Source organism: Ixodes scapularis, unplaced genomic scaffold (genome assembly GCF_016920785.2).
Source record: "Ixodes scapularis isolate PalLabHiFi unplaced genomic scaffold, ASM1692078v2 PGA_scaffold9__187_contigs__length_104089568, whole genome shotgun sequence".
NCBI classification, from domain to species: domain Eukaryota; kingdom Metazoa; phylum Arthropoda; class Arachnida; order Ixodida; family Ixodidae; genus Ixodes; species Ixodes scapularis.
The window spans coordinates 12,566,614-12,584,226 of record NW_024609884.1 but is presented as its reverse complement, the minus strand read 5'-3'; the positions used below and the strand labels follow the sequence as shown (position 1 = coordinate 12,584,226).

Sequence of the window (17,613 nt, the reverse complement as noted above, 5' to 3'; positions counted from 1 at the left end):
CCGAGGCTGGCGTCGTATGCTCCGCAGTCTGCGTGCATTTGTAGTAGTATTCGCGTGCGGAGCGAACACAGTTGCGGCACCGCCGCTTGCCTCCCTTCCTCTTCTCTTCGCCTAAACTCCCGTCTTCGTCATCAGTGAAAGCTGAACCAAAGTTGGGACGGTATGTGCTTGGGCTAGTTGGTGTCTCATTTGAAAAAAATAAAGCGAGAAAAAGAGAAGAGGGAGCGACGCAAACTACTAGTGTCACAAAACCATCGACAGTAAACTGTCGACAGTACTATCGATAGGTTTACAATAGTCGGCTATCGATAGTTTTCCGTAGTCGATTAACGATAATTTTCCAATAGTCTACTATCGATAGTACTATCCATAGCTTTTCGATAGTCGACTATCGATGGTACTATCGTTGAGAGTCGACTATCGATAGTACTATCCATAGTTAACGGTTGAGGTGAGACCAGTGTGGGTAGGATTGTATAACAAAGGTTGACTTTGTGACGTCGGTGGTCGGTGATTAGGTTGTGGATATATAAGGCTTTGACGAAATAAACGCAGTAGCTGAGTTTGAGACGTTCCTTTCCCCTGTCTTTTTTCTTCGACCAAGTTTCCCAGCTTTTACCACAGTCTCGGGTATTCTACAACATGATCAACTAGCCATAGAATTTCGAGAGTCGACTATCGATAGTAATACCGATAGTTCTTCTATAGTCAACTATGGATAGTACTATCGATAGTTTTTTCTATAGTCGACAATCGAAGTACTATCGATAGTTTTTTCTATAGTCGACTATCGATAGTACTATCGATAGTTTTTTTATTATCAATAGTCAGATTTCTAGCAAATATCGATACTATGGATAATACTATCGATAGTTTTGCTCGAACTGGCAGACTCCAGCCAGTGCTATCGAGAACTCTCCCTCATCGGGAGTCCCGTCTGCTGCGGGCGGCGACGCTCTGGCGAACCCTACCGGCTGCGCGGACACAGAGTATCCCCTCAGACCCTGAGGAAGTGAAGGCACTGGCGAGGGAGCTGTTCCGCGACCCCCATGGCCCCCACGCAAATGCATGATTACTTCACTTTTCTACCCCCCCCCCCCCCCCCCATACACACACACTTTTCTTTGTTTGTGTGTTTTGTTTTAACTACCTGTAAAAACTGTACAGAGAGGACGTGCGGGTTGGTGTTATGGGCATACCTACTGCATGGGCACCAGCCTTTCCGTAACACCTGCACACCCTGCACGGCCCTACCCACCCAAAGTGCAATAAAATATCAAATATCAAATATCAAACCACTGCCCCAAGGTGAACAATAAAGTTCCTACTCAAGAGCCCAAAAACGAAACTAAGTGGCGGCTAGAAAGCACTGTAAATTTTAATCTAAATTACATATCTAAACATAAACCAAATTATAATATTAACATAAGTTTTCTAATTTCAGTTTGCTATAATTTAGCATATTTAAAGGATTCGAGGTCGTCCGTTGGCTTTCTTTGGACACGTATTAAAGCAGGCGTTTGGCAACGCTGTGCATGGTTCAAGATGGCTGCTAGTTTAGGTAATAAAACTCAGGTGAAGCGGCATAAATGGTCTTTCGCCTGTTCTCAGAGGTAAGTTAGCTCCATTCTTGGTGCTTAAATCGCATATAATACTGGTGGTCACGTTTGAGGCACATTTAAACTGCCGAAAACCCCACTCTTGTTGGCACCGAATTCGCATTCTTCCGGCACGCCCGTCGCGCGTTCGTTGGTGACGTTGCGAAACAACCCTGTCGGCGTTTTTCGTTTGCCAAAGCTTCAGCGGCCACAGTGCCAAAGTCCCTTCACTGGCGCAGTAATTTTAGCGTTGCGCCAAATCCTGTGAAGTGGGTACGCGCGCGGGCGTCTTCCTTTACCTTCTACCGTAGTTTGGTAGAGGCAGTATGGAAGCTCCCGGAGTTGCAGCGTTATTTGTAAGAACTGTTGTTAAGAACTGTTAGTTCTAGTCTCGTTGTAATCCACCGCGTGCACCATGAAATTATGTTTACTACATGTGGCGCCCATATTCTGAACGTTGCACAAACTACTAGCTGGGTATGGGATGGAGGGGTGCTCGAGTAAAGTGCTCAGTTTCCATGTGCATGCTGCAAGCATCATCACCTCTTCACAAATTAATAATAACTTTTATTTGCACGGTTTACTTTTCGTGTGAAGCGAGACGGAAAGGTTAGGACCCTTACGCAGCCTGCCAATGCGCCATCGATTGAGCTAGCAGGGTTATATAAGAACTAGAGTTCTGGTGGGTAATCTTCGAGAAGCATCCTAGTCTAAATTTGAGTGTTTTTCCTTTTTTTGTGCACGCAGGCACTCTTGCTGGAAGCCTAATGACCTAAAACAACAAATGCGTGCCTTTGACTGCAAGTTTATTGTCGTTAATAAACATGCATGAACTGTTAGCAATTTATGTACTGGCCGACTATTGTCCAACTGCATGCTGTGATTTCCACTCACAAGCTTATAAGACTCAGTCATGTGCGGTGAAAGTGATCAACCAACGTCTCTGATCTTGCCACACTAATCAACAGCTCCCAGTTAAGGCCAGAGGGAAAAGTAACCTCCATGTTTTTGGAGAGTGCTTATTTATGCATTACAGATGATCCACTTTCTAAAACATTCGACGCTGCTCATTCAGCATCGAAGCAGAGGTGGACAACCGTATTTTAGTGGCCATATTTTGGTTACGAGAACTGGAATTGGAATGAAATTGGTTTCGTTCCTGTTTTTTTAGGTTTAAGTGTTTATAACTTGTGTTACCAGTCTTGCATACCCCAGAAACCAGTATTTTTTTTTCTTGTCACTGTTGAAAAATGTTTGTTATAAAAATCCAGCTTGGTTAAACATAATGTAGGTAAAACAGCGCAGAACGACAAAGACTAAAAGGAAGGAACAACCAAGACGGGACGGGCGTCTTGGTTGTTCCTTCTTTCTAGTCTTTGTCGTTTTGCGCTGTTTAGCTACATTATGTTTAGCCCACAACAACTAGCCCAGCTTTCAACTTTGGTGCAGCTTGGGGCGAATATATGAGAGGCCTATAGACCTTGGCATGGGGCTGGGGTCGGGCTGGGTGATGTGTCGGGAGCAAACAATGCAACCTTGTCAAATATGAACACATGATTTTGGCAACAGCTTTAATTATGTATAGTGAATCTTTGAACATGCAAAAATCAGTCAGTTTTGTTCACATTTTAATGTAGAAAAAAGTGACAGCTGACGTGTTGCACGCTATAAGCTTTTTAGAAAGGTGCCAGACAGAGCGTTAGTGTCATGCTCTGTAAAAGAAGCCTGTGCATCCACTTTTCTGCATCAATTGCAGTCGGCCAATTGCTGCAAATTATGAAAGAGTCTTAGCAAATAATGCTCGGGATAGGAGTCGGCCTAAAGATTGTGAGTGCACATTTGGCTGTGACAAGTGCCATGAAGTTTATTACTCATTCTGCACTGGCACATTTTGACTCCAATTTTATTTTGAGTTCTATCATTTCTACCTTAGTACAGTGCAGTGACCAACTTCCCACGCATTCTGCAGGAAAGTGAACTTATAGGCTATTTTAGAGAGTGCATAGCCAGTCTCCATTCAAGCAGCAAAAAAAAAGAAGAAAAAAAAAAACTGCTTTGTCAACATTTTCTTAAAATGAGTACAAATCCCAAGAGAACAGAACTTCCAGCCTGGTGTGAATCACGTCATGATAAGGTAGAACTTTGGAAATACAGACTTGGGCTAGTTAGAGATGTAAATACTCTGGTCGGATCGGCTCAGGCCAATCTTCAAAAGGTATATTGGGCTCGGGCCAAGTTTATGTCAAAACTTTATTGGGTTGGTCGGTTCGGGTCTCAGATTTTTGGCCAGATCAGATCTCTGGAGAGAGTAGTCTTGTGTGAGCTTGTTCTCTGATGTGCATTATTTCATTGAATTAATGTTTTAAGTTGTGAAACTCGCATTGGTTCTCATTTACCATCACTAGAAACCTGCAGGCTGAGTTAGATGCTCACATTACTTTTATGTTGCTTTTCAGGCGAACTGACAGGATTACAGAGCTGGCTTCTCCACCTGGGTACAGCTCATCATTAGGACAGGGCCATGCTGAAGCCAGCAGAGAGACAGAGGCAAACCTCATTGTTAAGGCACGTTATCTCTCTTTATTCTTGGTAGTTTTCTTTCACTGCATACTTTATGGCATTGGTGATGCGAGGACTTCTGCACGCATGCTCAACATGATCTCGAACAAGTGCATCTATTTGTGCTCTCCGCAGCCACTTCGTCCCAACTACCAAGCGCCCATCTCTTTATTCTTTTATTTATTGCCTTAACATTGAGTGTGGGCGCTTGCTTGTGCTGTACTGGATCATGTGCTGTTCTAGTCGGTTCTAAAATTTAAGCAAACAGTAAAACTTCGATGGACCAAGAAGCAATTTTTCTGACCTTTGCTCAATGTTGTTTGGAATTACCCATGGTATAGACAATGCATGACGCTCACTGTAGCTTTTTCTACTGTGTTCTTCGTAGCAGTGGAAATCAAGGTGGTGCATGTGGATTGGTGATACACTGAGCAGGCACCTTGAGTGTCGTTAGAACTCAACTATTCCCATCACCGCTCAGATCGGAAACAAGCCTGAATCTAAATGACCGGCAGCGTGTCGGTACTAACCAAGCCCAAGCAGAATGATGACACTTTGCGGTTAACCAGGCTGAACGTTGATGCTGTACTCCGATCTTGTACGGTAGCCACATTTATCTCTTGTGCTTTGACAATATAGTGAAGCGCTTCCCAGTCGGTTGAATGGACTACTAGCCTCATGTGGCATCGTGAGAATCACAATCATAGCTGCAAGCTTTCCGAAAGAAAAGTAAAGGATGTCTGGTTCTTTTCTTTTAATTATACAAATGAAGTTATGTAAGCTTCTGGTCCATGGGTACTACATTTTAGCCTCTGATGGCCCACTACCACGCGCGCCCACATCCGGGGGAAGCTCTTAAAGTAACCGCATAAATTGGCTTGGTAACATATCTCGCTGGATTTACCTGGGAGGTGCCCAAAGGTGGTGGAAGCATCCCATCAAAATTTCAAAGAACAAACTTACCTGAAGAAAAGAAAAACTATAACTCATTTTCCCTACCTACGGCACCCATCTCCTATCCGCGCATTTTCTGACTGGTGCAGCAACCGACAGATAGCAGCAGCGACCCCGGCAGCAGCTTACCGCGCAGTCACGCCAAAAGCTGACAGTGTTTTTGAATCATAAACACTGCACGCTTTTTCAGTGCTATAATGGCCAATGCATGATTTCTTTTTTGTTTCCAATAAAACACATTAATTGAACAGAAAACAAATGAAACCGATGGTTCATTGAGTAATTTCAGCTACACGTCATCTGGTTTTGGCGCAACTGGAAGCTAAACTGACGCGGGGCCGCTGCCGCCATCTGTCAGTTGTTGCGCCATTCAGAGGGCGCGTTGATAGCAGACAGGCGCGTAGGTAGAAAAAAATTTATCGTTTTTTTTACTTTTTACTTGGGTAAGTTTGTTCTTTGAAATTTTTATGCGATGCTTCCATCACCTTCGGGCGCCTCTCTGGTAAAGCGTAGCGCGATACGTTACCAAGCCGGTTTATGCGGTCACTTTAAATGCTTCCCCCGTATTTGTGGTCATGCGGGATTGCGAGACAGATACATCAAGTATGTTCGGGGGCGGACACAGGTATGAGAGGGGGGGGGGGGGGGGGGGGGCAGTATGTCATATGGTTAAGACCCCCCCCCCCCCCCCCCCCCCCTCCCCCTGTTTCTTTGCGCTAAATTTTTACACTTGCAGAATTCAAGAGGGGGATCAGGACATCGGTTTATCTCAGTGATCAAAGTTAGTGGTCACACTGTATTGATTGAAAGTGAAATGTTATCTCTAATTCTCATACAGAAATCCTGGGATGTGGCTTTGGCCCCCTGGAAGCAGGTTCCAATGAACTTGTTTATCATGTACATGGCAGGGAATTCTATTTCCATCTTTCCCATCATGATGGTTGGGATGCTGTTTCTGAGACCTGTCAAGGCACTGCTTACCATCCAGTCAAGTGAGTCATTTTGTGTATCATCAGCAATCTGTTGTTAGCACACAGTATCTGATCTTTATTTGTTTGGCCTCTTGTATGCTTATGCTGATTGTCATGTTGAGATTTGTGATGTGGGTTCTGCTGGAAAAATACCATCAGATAAGTCAGTTACATTGGTTGTCTTAGCTCAGTTTCCTGGTTTGGGGAATCAGTAGTAGAAACAGATTGCAGCAAGTTATAGGGTGAAAATATATGGATTTATATTTAGAAGGGCATAGAGCAGTATTTCAGATATCTACCTGCTTTCATTTTTGTGGGCATTAGCAAATTGTGACGTTCAAAATATGACAGTTCTTATGTTTGTGTTGGGATTTCCCTATTTGCAACCGGTTTCATTCTTCATAATATTGTGTTGCACAAGCTTCATCTTGTGCAACCCCACATAGGCACCCACAAGCATGAACAAGTTTCTTGATTGCTGCTTTAGAAGCATCATAGAAGCGAGGTGTGTCCTAGTTTTTCATGAGTTATCACATTTGAAAAGTTGTACTATTTTTGGTGAGTTACCTTGTTACTCGATTAGTTTCCACTGTCATTAAACAAACGGCAATTGTCGGCCCCGACTAAGTCGACTCTTCTGAACTGAGATGGTGCTACATGGCTGTTTCAATTGCAGTTGAAACCAAAACAAAATCAAATCTGGTGTCACATGATCTGTCTAAATAGTGAAGTAAATTGATTTTAGACACACTTTTTATTGCTGAGAAGCATTTGAAACGAGATATATAAGCCTTTCTTTATGGAGTAAAGAAAATAAGATCAAAGTGCTTCAAACAAACAAACAGGAGAGGCACAGCAGAAGCCACTTGGCCATTGCATCTTTCCAATTTTTGTGGTTTACCAAGACCTTACGCTGTTCTAGATTAGTTCTCCACCATGTCAGTAATTTTACTGACTTGCCAAATTGCTACCTTTTCTGTACTGGAGATAGCTATCTGTGGCATTTTAGATAGCGTTACGAGAATCACAGCTTTGATGGGTGCTCAGGGTGTACAACTGCATGGACACCTCATAGTTTTGACTGCATTGCTTCAGAAAGCTGTCCCCAAGTATATACGAGGGTAGATTGGAAAGTTTCTGGAATGAAAATGAAAACAATATATATCTGATTTAAGTTATACTTTATTTTTTGACATAATCCCACGAAAGCTCGGCACACTTCGTCCCGCGTTTCTCCAGCTTTTTGATCTCCTCCCGGAAGTGTCGTTGTTGGAGATACCCAAAATAGCTGTTCACAGCCTCCTTCACCTCTTCATTCGACAGAAATTTCTTTCCAGCCAGAAAGGTCTTGAGCTTCGGGAATAGGTGGAAGTCCGAGGGAGCCAAGTAAGGTGAATACGGTGGATGCGGAAGGAGTTCGAACTTCAGTTCTGTCAGTTTTTGATGAGTGCCTGCACTTGAATAGGCGGGTGCATTGTCGTGGTGAAACGCCCGTTTCTTGACCATTCTCAAGCGTTTTTTTTTTTTCATTTGTTTTAGCTTGTTTAGAAGTATTATGTAGTATTGGCCAGTAACAGCTTTTTCCTTTTCAAGATAATGATCAAAATTCCTTTGGCATCCCACAAAACTGATGCCATCACCTAGCCAGCCGGCTGAATTGTCTTTGCCTTCTTTGGAGCCGATTCACTGGGCCCAGTCTATTGTTTCGATTGACTTTTTCTTTCTGGCGTGTAATGGTGGACCCAGGTCTCGTGTGGATTTGCCTGAAACACTTTCAAGCTGTCGGCTGACGTTCAGGCTCGAATCCGTTTTTGCTCCGGATTGACCAAGTGCGGCACCCATCTTGAAGAAAGTTTCTTTAATCCAAATTCATTGTGTAAAATATAAACAACTCGTTCAGAAGAGATGCCCACTGCTTCCTCATTCACACACTTTTATGTGGTGGTCTCCCAAAAACCCAGTCATGGATTTTATTCACAATTTCTGGTGTGGTAGCTGTTTTTGGACGTCCTGAACGTGGTTCATCACTTCTGTCTGTACGACCATGCTGGAATTTGGAAACCCAAAAACTCGTGGTGGAAAACAAAAGTGACGAGTCCCCAAGAATGGCATTCAACCTGAATTTGATTTCCGTCGCAATTTTCCCCTCCAAATAAAACAAAAAAAAAAAATTGATGACCGCTAGGATTTCGTTTTTATCCACCATTGAATATGTTCATGGTTGCTCGACCAGAATGCTTGTCAAAGCCAGACTTGTTGAGATATCGATCTGACAGTTGTGGTCATTTCATACAAAGGATGGCCAACACAGCGACATAAAAATATTTTGGAAAAAAAGCTCCTGAACGGCAATTCCGGAAACTTTTCATTGTAACCTCGTATACGTATATATTTTTTTTTTTGGGGGGGGGGGGGGGGGGGGGGGGGGGGGGAGGGGAGGGGAGGGGAGTGGGTTATCAGTATAAAAATCTTGATATCATTAAACAATTTTAATTATTTTGTGACCTTGGGGAATTCTTTTTATTCCAGCTTTCAAAATGATTGAGGGAGGCCAAGCGATTCTTCAAAAAATAGTGTACCTTTTTGGCAACCTGGCATGCTTGGCTTTGGCTCTGTACAAATGTTCTTCAATGGGTCTTCTGCCAACACATGCATCTGATTGGTTAGACTTTGTAGAGCCTCTTCAGGTAAGATCTATCTCCCTGAACTAGCTATTAATCTATTACTTTCATTAAAGGGGAATCGCATGTTGGTATCTCGGCTTACATGTTGGCTTGAAACTGAAGCAAAAACTGAAGTGCCCACATGGATTTGGGCCACTACTTTTGCTGTCCTGAGAGCTTGTTTCCTAAACCATCTGCTAAGTAGCCTATCTTTAGCAGTTGGGAGATCAAGGTACTTCTTTTCCTGGGGCCATGCCCCAAGGAACAGACTGCCATGGGATAGCAGTCAACTTACCATCTGTGGGACAATTAATAGACCTTGGTTGCACGAAGACCACGGGAGGTTCCAGCCTTCTAAATTAGTGAATTTCAGGTGGTAGAGATATGGTCGGTATGCCCCATTTGCATGAAATTTGCCCGCAAGCATAGAGAGTTCTAGAGTATTCTAAAAAGTGATCCCTGATAAATATGCCTAGCATCACTATTGCACACCTTCATGATTTTCTTCTCTTCTTTTTTCTTATGTCTCTTCTTGGAGTTTTTTTTTTTTTATGTCTCTTTTTGGAGCTTTATTTTAAATATAAAATTGATCTCCTGTATGAAGGCAGAAATAAAATGATGCGGAGGTGAACTTATAATAAATTACAGCTTGCAGAATTAAGTTCCAAAGTTTAGTAGTGCAATTTTTAGCTTTTTACCACCAATTCATTGTGCCCAAGGCTGCAGTTGTCTTTCAGCGCTCGCTCATTGGAGACTGTAAAGCATGGAACACATGAGCAGTGAAACTGGGCACCCGGTGCCATTCGCGCACCGCACGGCTTTAACTATCGACCACTGATCTCCACTATAGGGGGCTGGATGGCGCATTGAGCAGACAGGTATGAAGCCACCGGAAGTAAGCGCTTGACAGGCTTTGCAACTTTCCCGGGTGCTGAATCGAACAGCGTTCAGGGCACTGGATCTTTTTCTTGTCGTCCCTAGAGAGCATGCTTCTTGTGGAGTTACAGCGCATGCGGACCCGAGAAGTCTCCTGGGAAGCCATTCAATGTGAAAATTTTGAGGTTCTAGTTGATCAAGTGTGCGTATGTCCCACATTCAATCGCCTTATTTTCAAGATTTAATTCAGAATGGGAGTATTAAATCCCAATCAAAGACACAAAAAAGCATGGACCAAAATATTGTCTGAATGCACTAGGAAGCCCAGCACACGCCCGACTTCTGGAACTAGCATCGAATGTCCAGTGGCTTCACTTGCGCTAGGCTCGGAGAGCAGCTATGCGCCATGCAGCCCCCATAGTGGAGATCAGTGGTATCAACCAGATCTGGGCGCCGCGCACAAGTGACGTAGAGACGCCAGCACTGGTTGCTATGATACTGCTGCGCGGCGATCATTTTCATCGCTTGTGTCTCACTTAATTTGATTAATCTCCATTATATCGTGAATTATTTTAGATCTTTTTTTGTTTTACAGAGGATTGAACACTCTGGTGGAGGTATCATTCTCTCCTGAGCCATGACAGTCATCAAGAACTGGTCTAAGTCGTGAAAAAAAAAAGAAAAAAAGATGAAGGGCCCTGATGCTGGGACCTGATGTCAGTTTTTTTATATAATTATTTTCCTGTGTTTTGGCTAACTTTGGTCATGTTTGTGTAGATACATCAGCAGTTCTGCCTCCATTTCTCTTTTGTGCATTGTAGTGTTCTGAACCTGTACCATCGACAATTTGGTAAAGTGTTACATTGCTTGGGGGTGCCTTTAGGGTTAGCCTGCATTTTCAAGTGGGCTAGAGGGCCATGGAATAAACATTCACTGTGTAGCCCTTTCCACGTTCTGCTTATGCCTCCATTGCATACATTGTTTTTTTTTTCTGTGAACATGATCATTGTTTCTTTTACTTGTTATAACATAGTGTAGCTTGCTTCATGGTTTGGTATTGATCCACAGAAAACACAGCTGATAGCAATGTTGGTATTTCTACCTTTATACACGTCTAGCTGATGCTTAGAGCACAGAACTGATGCTGCACGCAAGCACATGAGTTGACACACTCTAAGGTCTATCCTGCTATGCTTCGGTAGGTTGTGAAAATGAATGTCAAAGCAGGCGGTGAAGTGCTGGTTAGATTGTTAATTCAATGTTTGTGTTGTTCATTTTGTATAGTTGTCATGTTTAAGGAGGCATTAAAGCTTTTTTTTTTTTTTTTTTTACATTGTCTGTCTTTCAATTGTGCACCAGTTATTGAAATGCCAAATGTTTGTCTTTCAATGGTGCACACATTGTTAATTGCTATTGAAATGCCAAAAGCTCTTCTGGTTTACTGGAATATTTTTATCTAAAGGCTCAAGCCCATACTTGCACCATTTACTGGGCACTTATGATTCTATATTTATGATTACCATAATTAACTTTGCTTGTGTTTGTTAACACTATAATGTGGTAGCTGTTAATTGCAATTTTGAGACGAGTTTGTTTCAACAGCGAACATTACCAGTCTGTCCATCAAAAGGTAAGTTAGTTTCACTATGTCTGAATGAAAGTAAATACTGAGTATAAATACTCTCAAGATTCAAAACATCAGGTTTACCTGCCCCGGCCTGTAGTGGTGCCGAAAAGTGGCATGGTAACAAGGTGCAGAGAAGTGCAGGGAGTGTTCCAGTTGTGTTTTGAGATAGGCTGCACTCGTAAATCGAATACGATGGTGTGCACCGAGTGTATTTGTTGCTGGAAATGGAGAGGTCCCCGGTTCGACACCAGGACCAGGCTGATTTTTTTTCAGTTGTGCACCAGTCCCCTAGCTGTGTTTGAGATTTGTGTTTGTACTTTGTTCCCCTTCTCCAGGGATAATTATCGTTATTCTTGTCCAGCTCACTTGCATCTTTGCATTAATTTCATTATCATCAACCTTAAAAATGTAGGCCGTTCACCCTTATTGGTGTTACACCGGTGGCAGCTGTTAAAACCCGTTTGCTCTACTGACGTCCAACTCCTGGTTAGCCCAGTTGGCAGAGCACTCCACTGGAAATGGAGAAGTCCCTGGTTTGATACCAGGACTAGTACCTAGCTTGGAAATTTGTTTTTCCTCTGCCCCCCCCCCCCCCCCCCCTTTTTTTTCTTTTTTTTTTTTTTTTGTTCTTTTTCAGGAATTATTAACGTTATTCTTGAACCTTTGCACTAATTGCATTGGCAGCAATTATGCAGTAATATTTCCCGCGGGATTTTCAAAACCTCGATGTATTTCTGATTCAAGTCTGCTTGATCTAGCGGTTTGGAGAATTTTGTGCTGCAAACATTGTTCCAGTGTAATGGCGGCGTCCACTGATGTAGGCGTTTATGACAGCCTTATCTTGTAAGAAAGTTCATTTTATTTTCTCTTTTTCTTGATTCATAACACGAACCCTTTTGTAGTGTAATGAAATCAATTACTCTAGTGTGTTTCATTTTAACGGTACTAAATTTGGTTAGTTAATTACGGCGGCAGGGTTTCCTTGCTGGGAGCAGTGCCGACATGAGCAATTTTTCGCAGCGATGCTCTTCGAAATTCTGATGGCGTGATACTTTTTTTTATATCGATGTGCCGTGGGTTTCTTTGTATTAATGATACCGATATGCTTTTTAATGATTTAATTATACGACACTTACACGGTCTTTACGAAGATCACTGCTGGGTAAAGGAAAGCATAAGCTTTCAACGCTTCGCAGTTGAGAGTTTGCGATTGTATGAAGCGCATCAGTTGGAAATTGGGAGCCTAATGTATTTTCGTGTTTCGTTTTGCGACCGAAGTTGCTGTCTTCGTCTGTATGTAGCGCTCACAAGTGGCGCCGAGAGGTAGGAGAGCTGCGTGATGTCTGCTCTGCCCGACGAGCTCCTTTTGTGAGTGCCTACGTTTGTGAGACCACTCGGCATGCACACAATCTGGGCGTTTTTGCACATCTTTCTGCAGCTTAGAGAAACTTCACCGTTCCTCTCGGTGACGTGTCGGTGGAATCGCTGCATATCAAAGAAGTTCGTGCCCTCGGCAACCCCGGGTGCATTTTTTCCTTTTTGCTCAAGGAGAGTGGGAGCGTGCCAGTGACGCGTACGCCCTTTCAGTTGAATTCAGATTTAGCGAAGAGTGCTCCGTCCATTGAAATGTGAACCATTAATTAGTGGTGCGTGTACTCTAATTGTTAGTCTTTCCTGTACGGGGTGTGTGGGTCACTAGATTCAGATTCCATTGATACTTTTCGGTGCATGAAACGTGCGTTTGAAGACGTAAAACACTTGTTTTTGTTGTTGTTTTATGTTTTAAGCTTGCACTAATAGTAGTAAAGAAGCTGTACTTGTGCAAATATTTTGTTGAAAGTCTAACACTTGAAGCTTACATGCAGAAGTGGATTTAGAGGGGGGGGGGTCCGGATGTCCTGACCCCCCTCTTGATTTCTGCATGTGTAAAATTTAGGGCGTAAAATGAAGGAGAGGGGGAGGGGGTTCCTAAACATATGGTATGCTGACCAATACCTGACCCTCCCCCCCCCCCCCCCCCCCCTCAGGAAATTCCCGCATCCGCCCCTGCTTACATGTCATGTATATCGCTGCTTGATCACGTATGGTGAAGTTGTAAAGTTGCTCACTGCTAGGTGTTCAAACACTTATATATTTTGACTAGTTAATCCAATGTATTTTGACTAGTTAATCCAGCTATTGTTTTAAATGCTATATTTATTGCATTACGAAGTTTCACGCATCTGGCTTTGCACTTGCCAGTTTAGTATGTGCACACACTTGCAGCACTCTTCGACACTCTGCTTAGCTTAACTGTTTAAAAAAAAAAATGGTAGATGCATGTGTATTATTTGCAGACTAGCACCACTGTGCACAATCTGGCACGCTTTCTGGTACATTTTGGAGGTTGTGCATTTGTATGCATAATGTTTGTATGTGCCAAACACTACAAGTTTGATTTTCTGAAATTCCTCGATCATGCATGCACTGTCTTCAACAAAACCATATTTTAAAACCGTGCTGTCATGCTTGTAGTCTTGCTGCATACTAAGATTTGGGCACAATGAATGTCTCATCTTCATATCTTGTGTTCAAACAATCTGAGTTGGTAAATGGGCCAGTCATTCATCTTAATTGTGTTACCATTCTGTGTAGAGTTGGCAGGCTGGCAGCAGAGTTAGTCTATGTGTCGGTGTGCAAGGTGGCACAACATGTCGGGTTTGGAAACACCATGGCGGCAGTGGTCGATCAGATTGAAGATGATCTTCATGTAATCTAGCTTGCCTCTAAGATTAACCATGCACGGTGAGGTTAACACTTGAACTAAAAAAAATTAAGGCAAATCTGACTGTGTGAACCTACCGCAGATATGTCTCCCACCTGTGTTGTCTGCTTTCAAAGACATGTTGCACCACCTCTTGATAGGAGCATTAAACCGGACTGTCGGCCCGACTTGGTCGGCGGCATTCGTCATTTGAAATTTCTAAAAGTTTCTTAAACGAAAAGTTAGGGAGCAAACGAGCTGGTGAAGGTTTAACATAATTTAAGACAAAACCTCGAGATTGAGGAAAAGAGGAGGGGCAACACAACACTCAAAGTCTCGAAAAAAGGCTCTAATTTTTCACAAGAACAGACTTGGGCAGGCACAAATTTTTTGGGGTCATTTTGTAGCAAGCCTTGGGATTCAAAACACCCTAGTATACGCTATCTTTTAGGCATAGGTTAGGTTAGTTACAGGTGCTCCTTATCACAAATCAGCAAGGCCAGAATGTACCTGGGTGGCAGGACTTGGCCACAACGATCACAGACTGGGTAGAAATGGTGGGTTTTCTTTTCTGGACTGCCAACCCACATTCTAAGTTTGCGATCTTCACTGGTGCCTCTCTTGTACTGTTGAAGTTAATATTTTGCAGAAACACTGTGGGAGACAGCACACAGTAGTGAATAAACAAGGTTAGTTAAAATGACTCTCTGCCGTCGCCATTCTTAAAAGGGGGCAATGCAACAATTTCCATACTTTCAGTAAATACTGCTGAGAATTCTTCCTCGACATTCATAACCTATGAAACACACATTTTTTTTTCCCTGCGATAACAGTCGCCGAAAAAGTTTGAGAAAAATGAGCAGCACTCATCCCTCAACTCGCAGCCAGAACGAGCGGCCATATGATCTGGTTTGTAGGGATCACATTGTTGGTGTTGTCAACAATGCGATCATCAAGTTCTGCGAAGGAGGGACTGAAAGGAAATGTCCTCTTTTATCCTCGAAATTATGCGGCGACGAAGAAGCTTTTTGGTCAGTGCTGTTGCGTGCGAGTATACTTGAAACCCACTAGTGCCAGTAAGCTTGTATAAAGCAAGTAACATCTCTACCCAATATCGTTGCACGACCTCTTCGAACTTTCACTCATACAATCGATGAGAGTTAAAAAGAAAAAAAAAGTGTAGCTACCTTTTTATGTTGTCACATCAAACCCAATAACATGCCCCTACCATTTGTGTACTGTGAATGAACATAATCGTATCATTTGCACAAACAGTATTCTAGAAGAACTTCTGTTTAGCTGCCTGTTGTTTTCTTATTTCTAGGTATAGCACACCTGACAAGTACATTATTGAACCTGCAAATGTTTCGGAGAAGAGCCTGATCATTGATAGGGTGTCGCGCGAGGTTACACTGTCTGGTATGTCTATTTTGAATTGTTTCTGTTATACGACTGATCTTTTATACTCATAGACTTGACTGTAATAGAGATGTCTTCAAAACTCAAGTTATGTTTTTGTTTAGTATTTATATTTCTTTAATAATATGCACTATTGTGTGCATACAAGTGTGCTTAAATGCACAGGTGTAACTTGTAAGGATAGGTCAGTCAGCTGCTCACCTTTTTTTTTAATGTTCAGTATGATCAAGTAGTGCAAGCAACCCTTGTGTCCCGTAATGTTTTTTAAAGTACCTTCCAGGCTAGGGAACAGATCGACCTAGACAGCAGTTGTGCAAAGGTCTGGTTCTGGAACCAGGAAAGCCGAAGGCAAAAGTGGTCTGACTGAGACCGAGGTCCTACTCGTACAATAATTAGAATTCACCACAACATGGCCACTTTCACTAAGGATGCCACTCTCAGAAACATGCCGACCATCACTCCTTGCCTTCTTTTTCATCCACAGCAAAGCCGGACATACCGCCACAGGCTGTGAGCAAAGTTATCTATGGCATTGTCGGAGTCATCAACCTCCTTGCAGGTAGACTTCTTGAAATATAAATTGTTTCTTCTAACAGTCGAAGTTGCTGAAAATACTCTCTGCTAAAGCCCATCTTGGTGATTTCAGGCCCCTACCTCATTGTGATCGTCGATCGCCGGAGGGTGGGCGAAATCAACGGTCAGGTGATATGGCGGATAAAAGCAACAGAGGCATACTCTTACACAAAAACGTCCTTGCACCTGACAGAAGAACAGGTGAATGAGCACTACTCAGTTAATTTTTGTGACTCTTTCATTTTGTATATGCCTAGGGTCATGGTTCCTCTTTTGCATCCCATGGTTCGTCTTTTATATGCCATGGTTGGTCTTTTGTATCTAGAAAAATCGGAGGTGGTTGTTCAGGGCTTGTTTTGATTCAGGAATTTGAATTTTGCGGATTAATTTCTTGTTGCCATCGACAAATGAAGATTATAATATCAGAGTTTTAGGAAAAATTTTAATCTGACTGCAATTTATTGGCAGTTGCTTCCTTTTTCTATTTTTCTGGATTTATTCCAAAACTGTGAGTTCTATATAACATGCCCTAATAATGTTGTGTGCAGGTGGCATAGATAGTTTACAGAGTTATGTTTTTGGCTTGTCACGCTTAATCAACTTGCAAATGTTTGTATTTTATTTCAGATTCAGTACAACAAGCAGTACACTGCAATGGTCCAGTCGGTGCTGAGCACACCAAACTTTTACTACTCAACCACATACGACCTGAGCCACACGCTTCAGCGGCTCTACAACACGACGCCAGACTTCCTCCAGATGGGGCTCATGGAGCGTGTGAGTTGCCACTGAAAGAGCATTCCCAAGAGCGGTTTTGTAGCCTTTCTGGGGGCCTAAAAGAGAGTTTAATTAGTGTATGGCTCCATTTATATGCAATCTTTGTGTTAAGGGGAAGCATAAAAGGAGTAAAGTTGAATTTTATTACCACTACAGCTTGTTATATTTTTTTTTTCTGCTTATGTAGGAGGTTGTCACACTAACTAGTGTCAAATTGCATTCGTTACAGGCAGACTACAGGTTTGTCTGGAACCACTATTTGATGAGCGAGTTTAGCAATCAAGTGGAGGTGAGAAACGTGTATACATAGTCCTGGTGTTCTTTTTTTTTTTTTACAATCATCTTACATCCGCATAACTCTGTTCAACTGTTTTATTTCCAGCTTCAGAAGTTCTGCCTGCCCATCATTCATGGCTGTATCTTTTATTTGCAGTGAAGCTTTCAGCTTCTTGTTTTTGATCTTTACTTTGAATTGAGGCAAGCAATGAGTGTAACGTCGACCTGAATACGAGAGTAATCTCAAAATTCTTTGCTCGAGCTAATTTCTTAACTGAGAGACAGGCCTGAACAAGTTCAAATGGAATGTGCCTTTAGTACCTATTTTTTACACTATCCTAGCGGCAGCAAAGCTAATTGCTGCGGCCCAAACACATAGGCTTTTTTATTTTGAGATGTGAGTGGCAGAATAGTTAGCACTGCTGTCTTCAGGTTACAGCCAACATGCTGTAACAACTCGCTGTGCTTCACTTGGTGAGGACTACATTGATTGTTGATGACATCAACGTAATCAAGTGTTCATATTCATGGCTTGTGTACTCATGTTGAAGTGAGCCACATGGTCATAATTGATCTA

General features: G+C 42.6%; 2 protein-coding genes across 3 annotated transcripts in view; both read left to right on the top strand.

The window, feature by feature from the left end:
- Nucleotides 1-1,533: 1,533 nt before the first annotated feature.
- LOC8053821 (ER membrane protein complex subunit 4) lies at nt 1,534-10,954 on the top strand. The gene is made up of 5 exons (XM_040217087.3): nt 1,534-1,613; nt 4,055-4,163; nt 5,950-6,103; nt 8,612-8,769; nt 10,217-10,954. The coding sequence occupies exons 1-5, from the start codon at nt 1,546-1,548 to the stop codon at nt 10,253-10,255; spliced, it is 528 nt and encodes a 175-aa protein (XP_040073021.1). The 5' UTR covers nt 1,534-1,545; the 3' UTR covers nt 10,256-10,954.
- A 1,074-nt stretch (nt 10,955-12,028) lies between these two features.
- Nucleotides 12,029-17,613, top strand: part of LOC8053820 (phosphatidylinositol-3-phosphatase SAC1) — a 30,128-nt gene continuing 24,543 nt past the window's right edge. The window contains exons 1-8 of one of the 2 annotated variants that reach the window (XM_040217089.3): nt 12,037-12,091; nt 12,527-12,616; nt 15,316-15,410; nt 15,895-15,969; nt 16,057-16,184; nt 16,611-16,760; nt 16,990-17,049; nt 17,143-17,176. In XM_040217089.3, the coding sequence (XP_040073023.1) occupies nt 12,588-12,616; nt 15,316-15,410; nt 15,895-15,969; nt 16,057-16,184; nt 16,611-16,760; nt 16,990-17,049; nt 17,143-17,176 (571 nt within the window). In that variant the 5' untranslated portion in view covers nt 12,037-12,091; nt 12,527-12,587. Of the gene's footprint in view, nt 12,092-12,526; nt 12,617-15,315; nt 15,411-15,894; nt 15,970-16,056; nt 16,185-16,610; nt 16,761-16,989; nt 17,050-17,142; nt 17,177-17,613 lie in introns of both variants that reach the window. The other variant, XM_040217088.3, reaches the window with a different exon arrangement.

Coding starts and splice junctions, on each gene's coding strand:
- LOC8053821 (XM_040217087.3), top strand. CDS start 1,546: ATGGCTGCTAGTTTAGGTAATAAAACTCAGGTGAAGCGGCATAAATGG. Junction 1,614..4,054: donor TCTTTCGCCTGTTCTCAGAG/GTAAGTTAGCTC, acceptor GTTGCTTTTCAG/GCGAACTGACAGGATTACAG. Junction 8,770..10,216: donor ACTTTGTAGAGCCTCTTCAG/GTAAGATCTATC, acceptor TTTGTTTTACAG/AGGATTGAACACTCTGGTGG.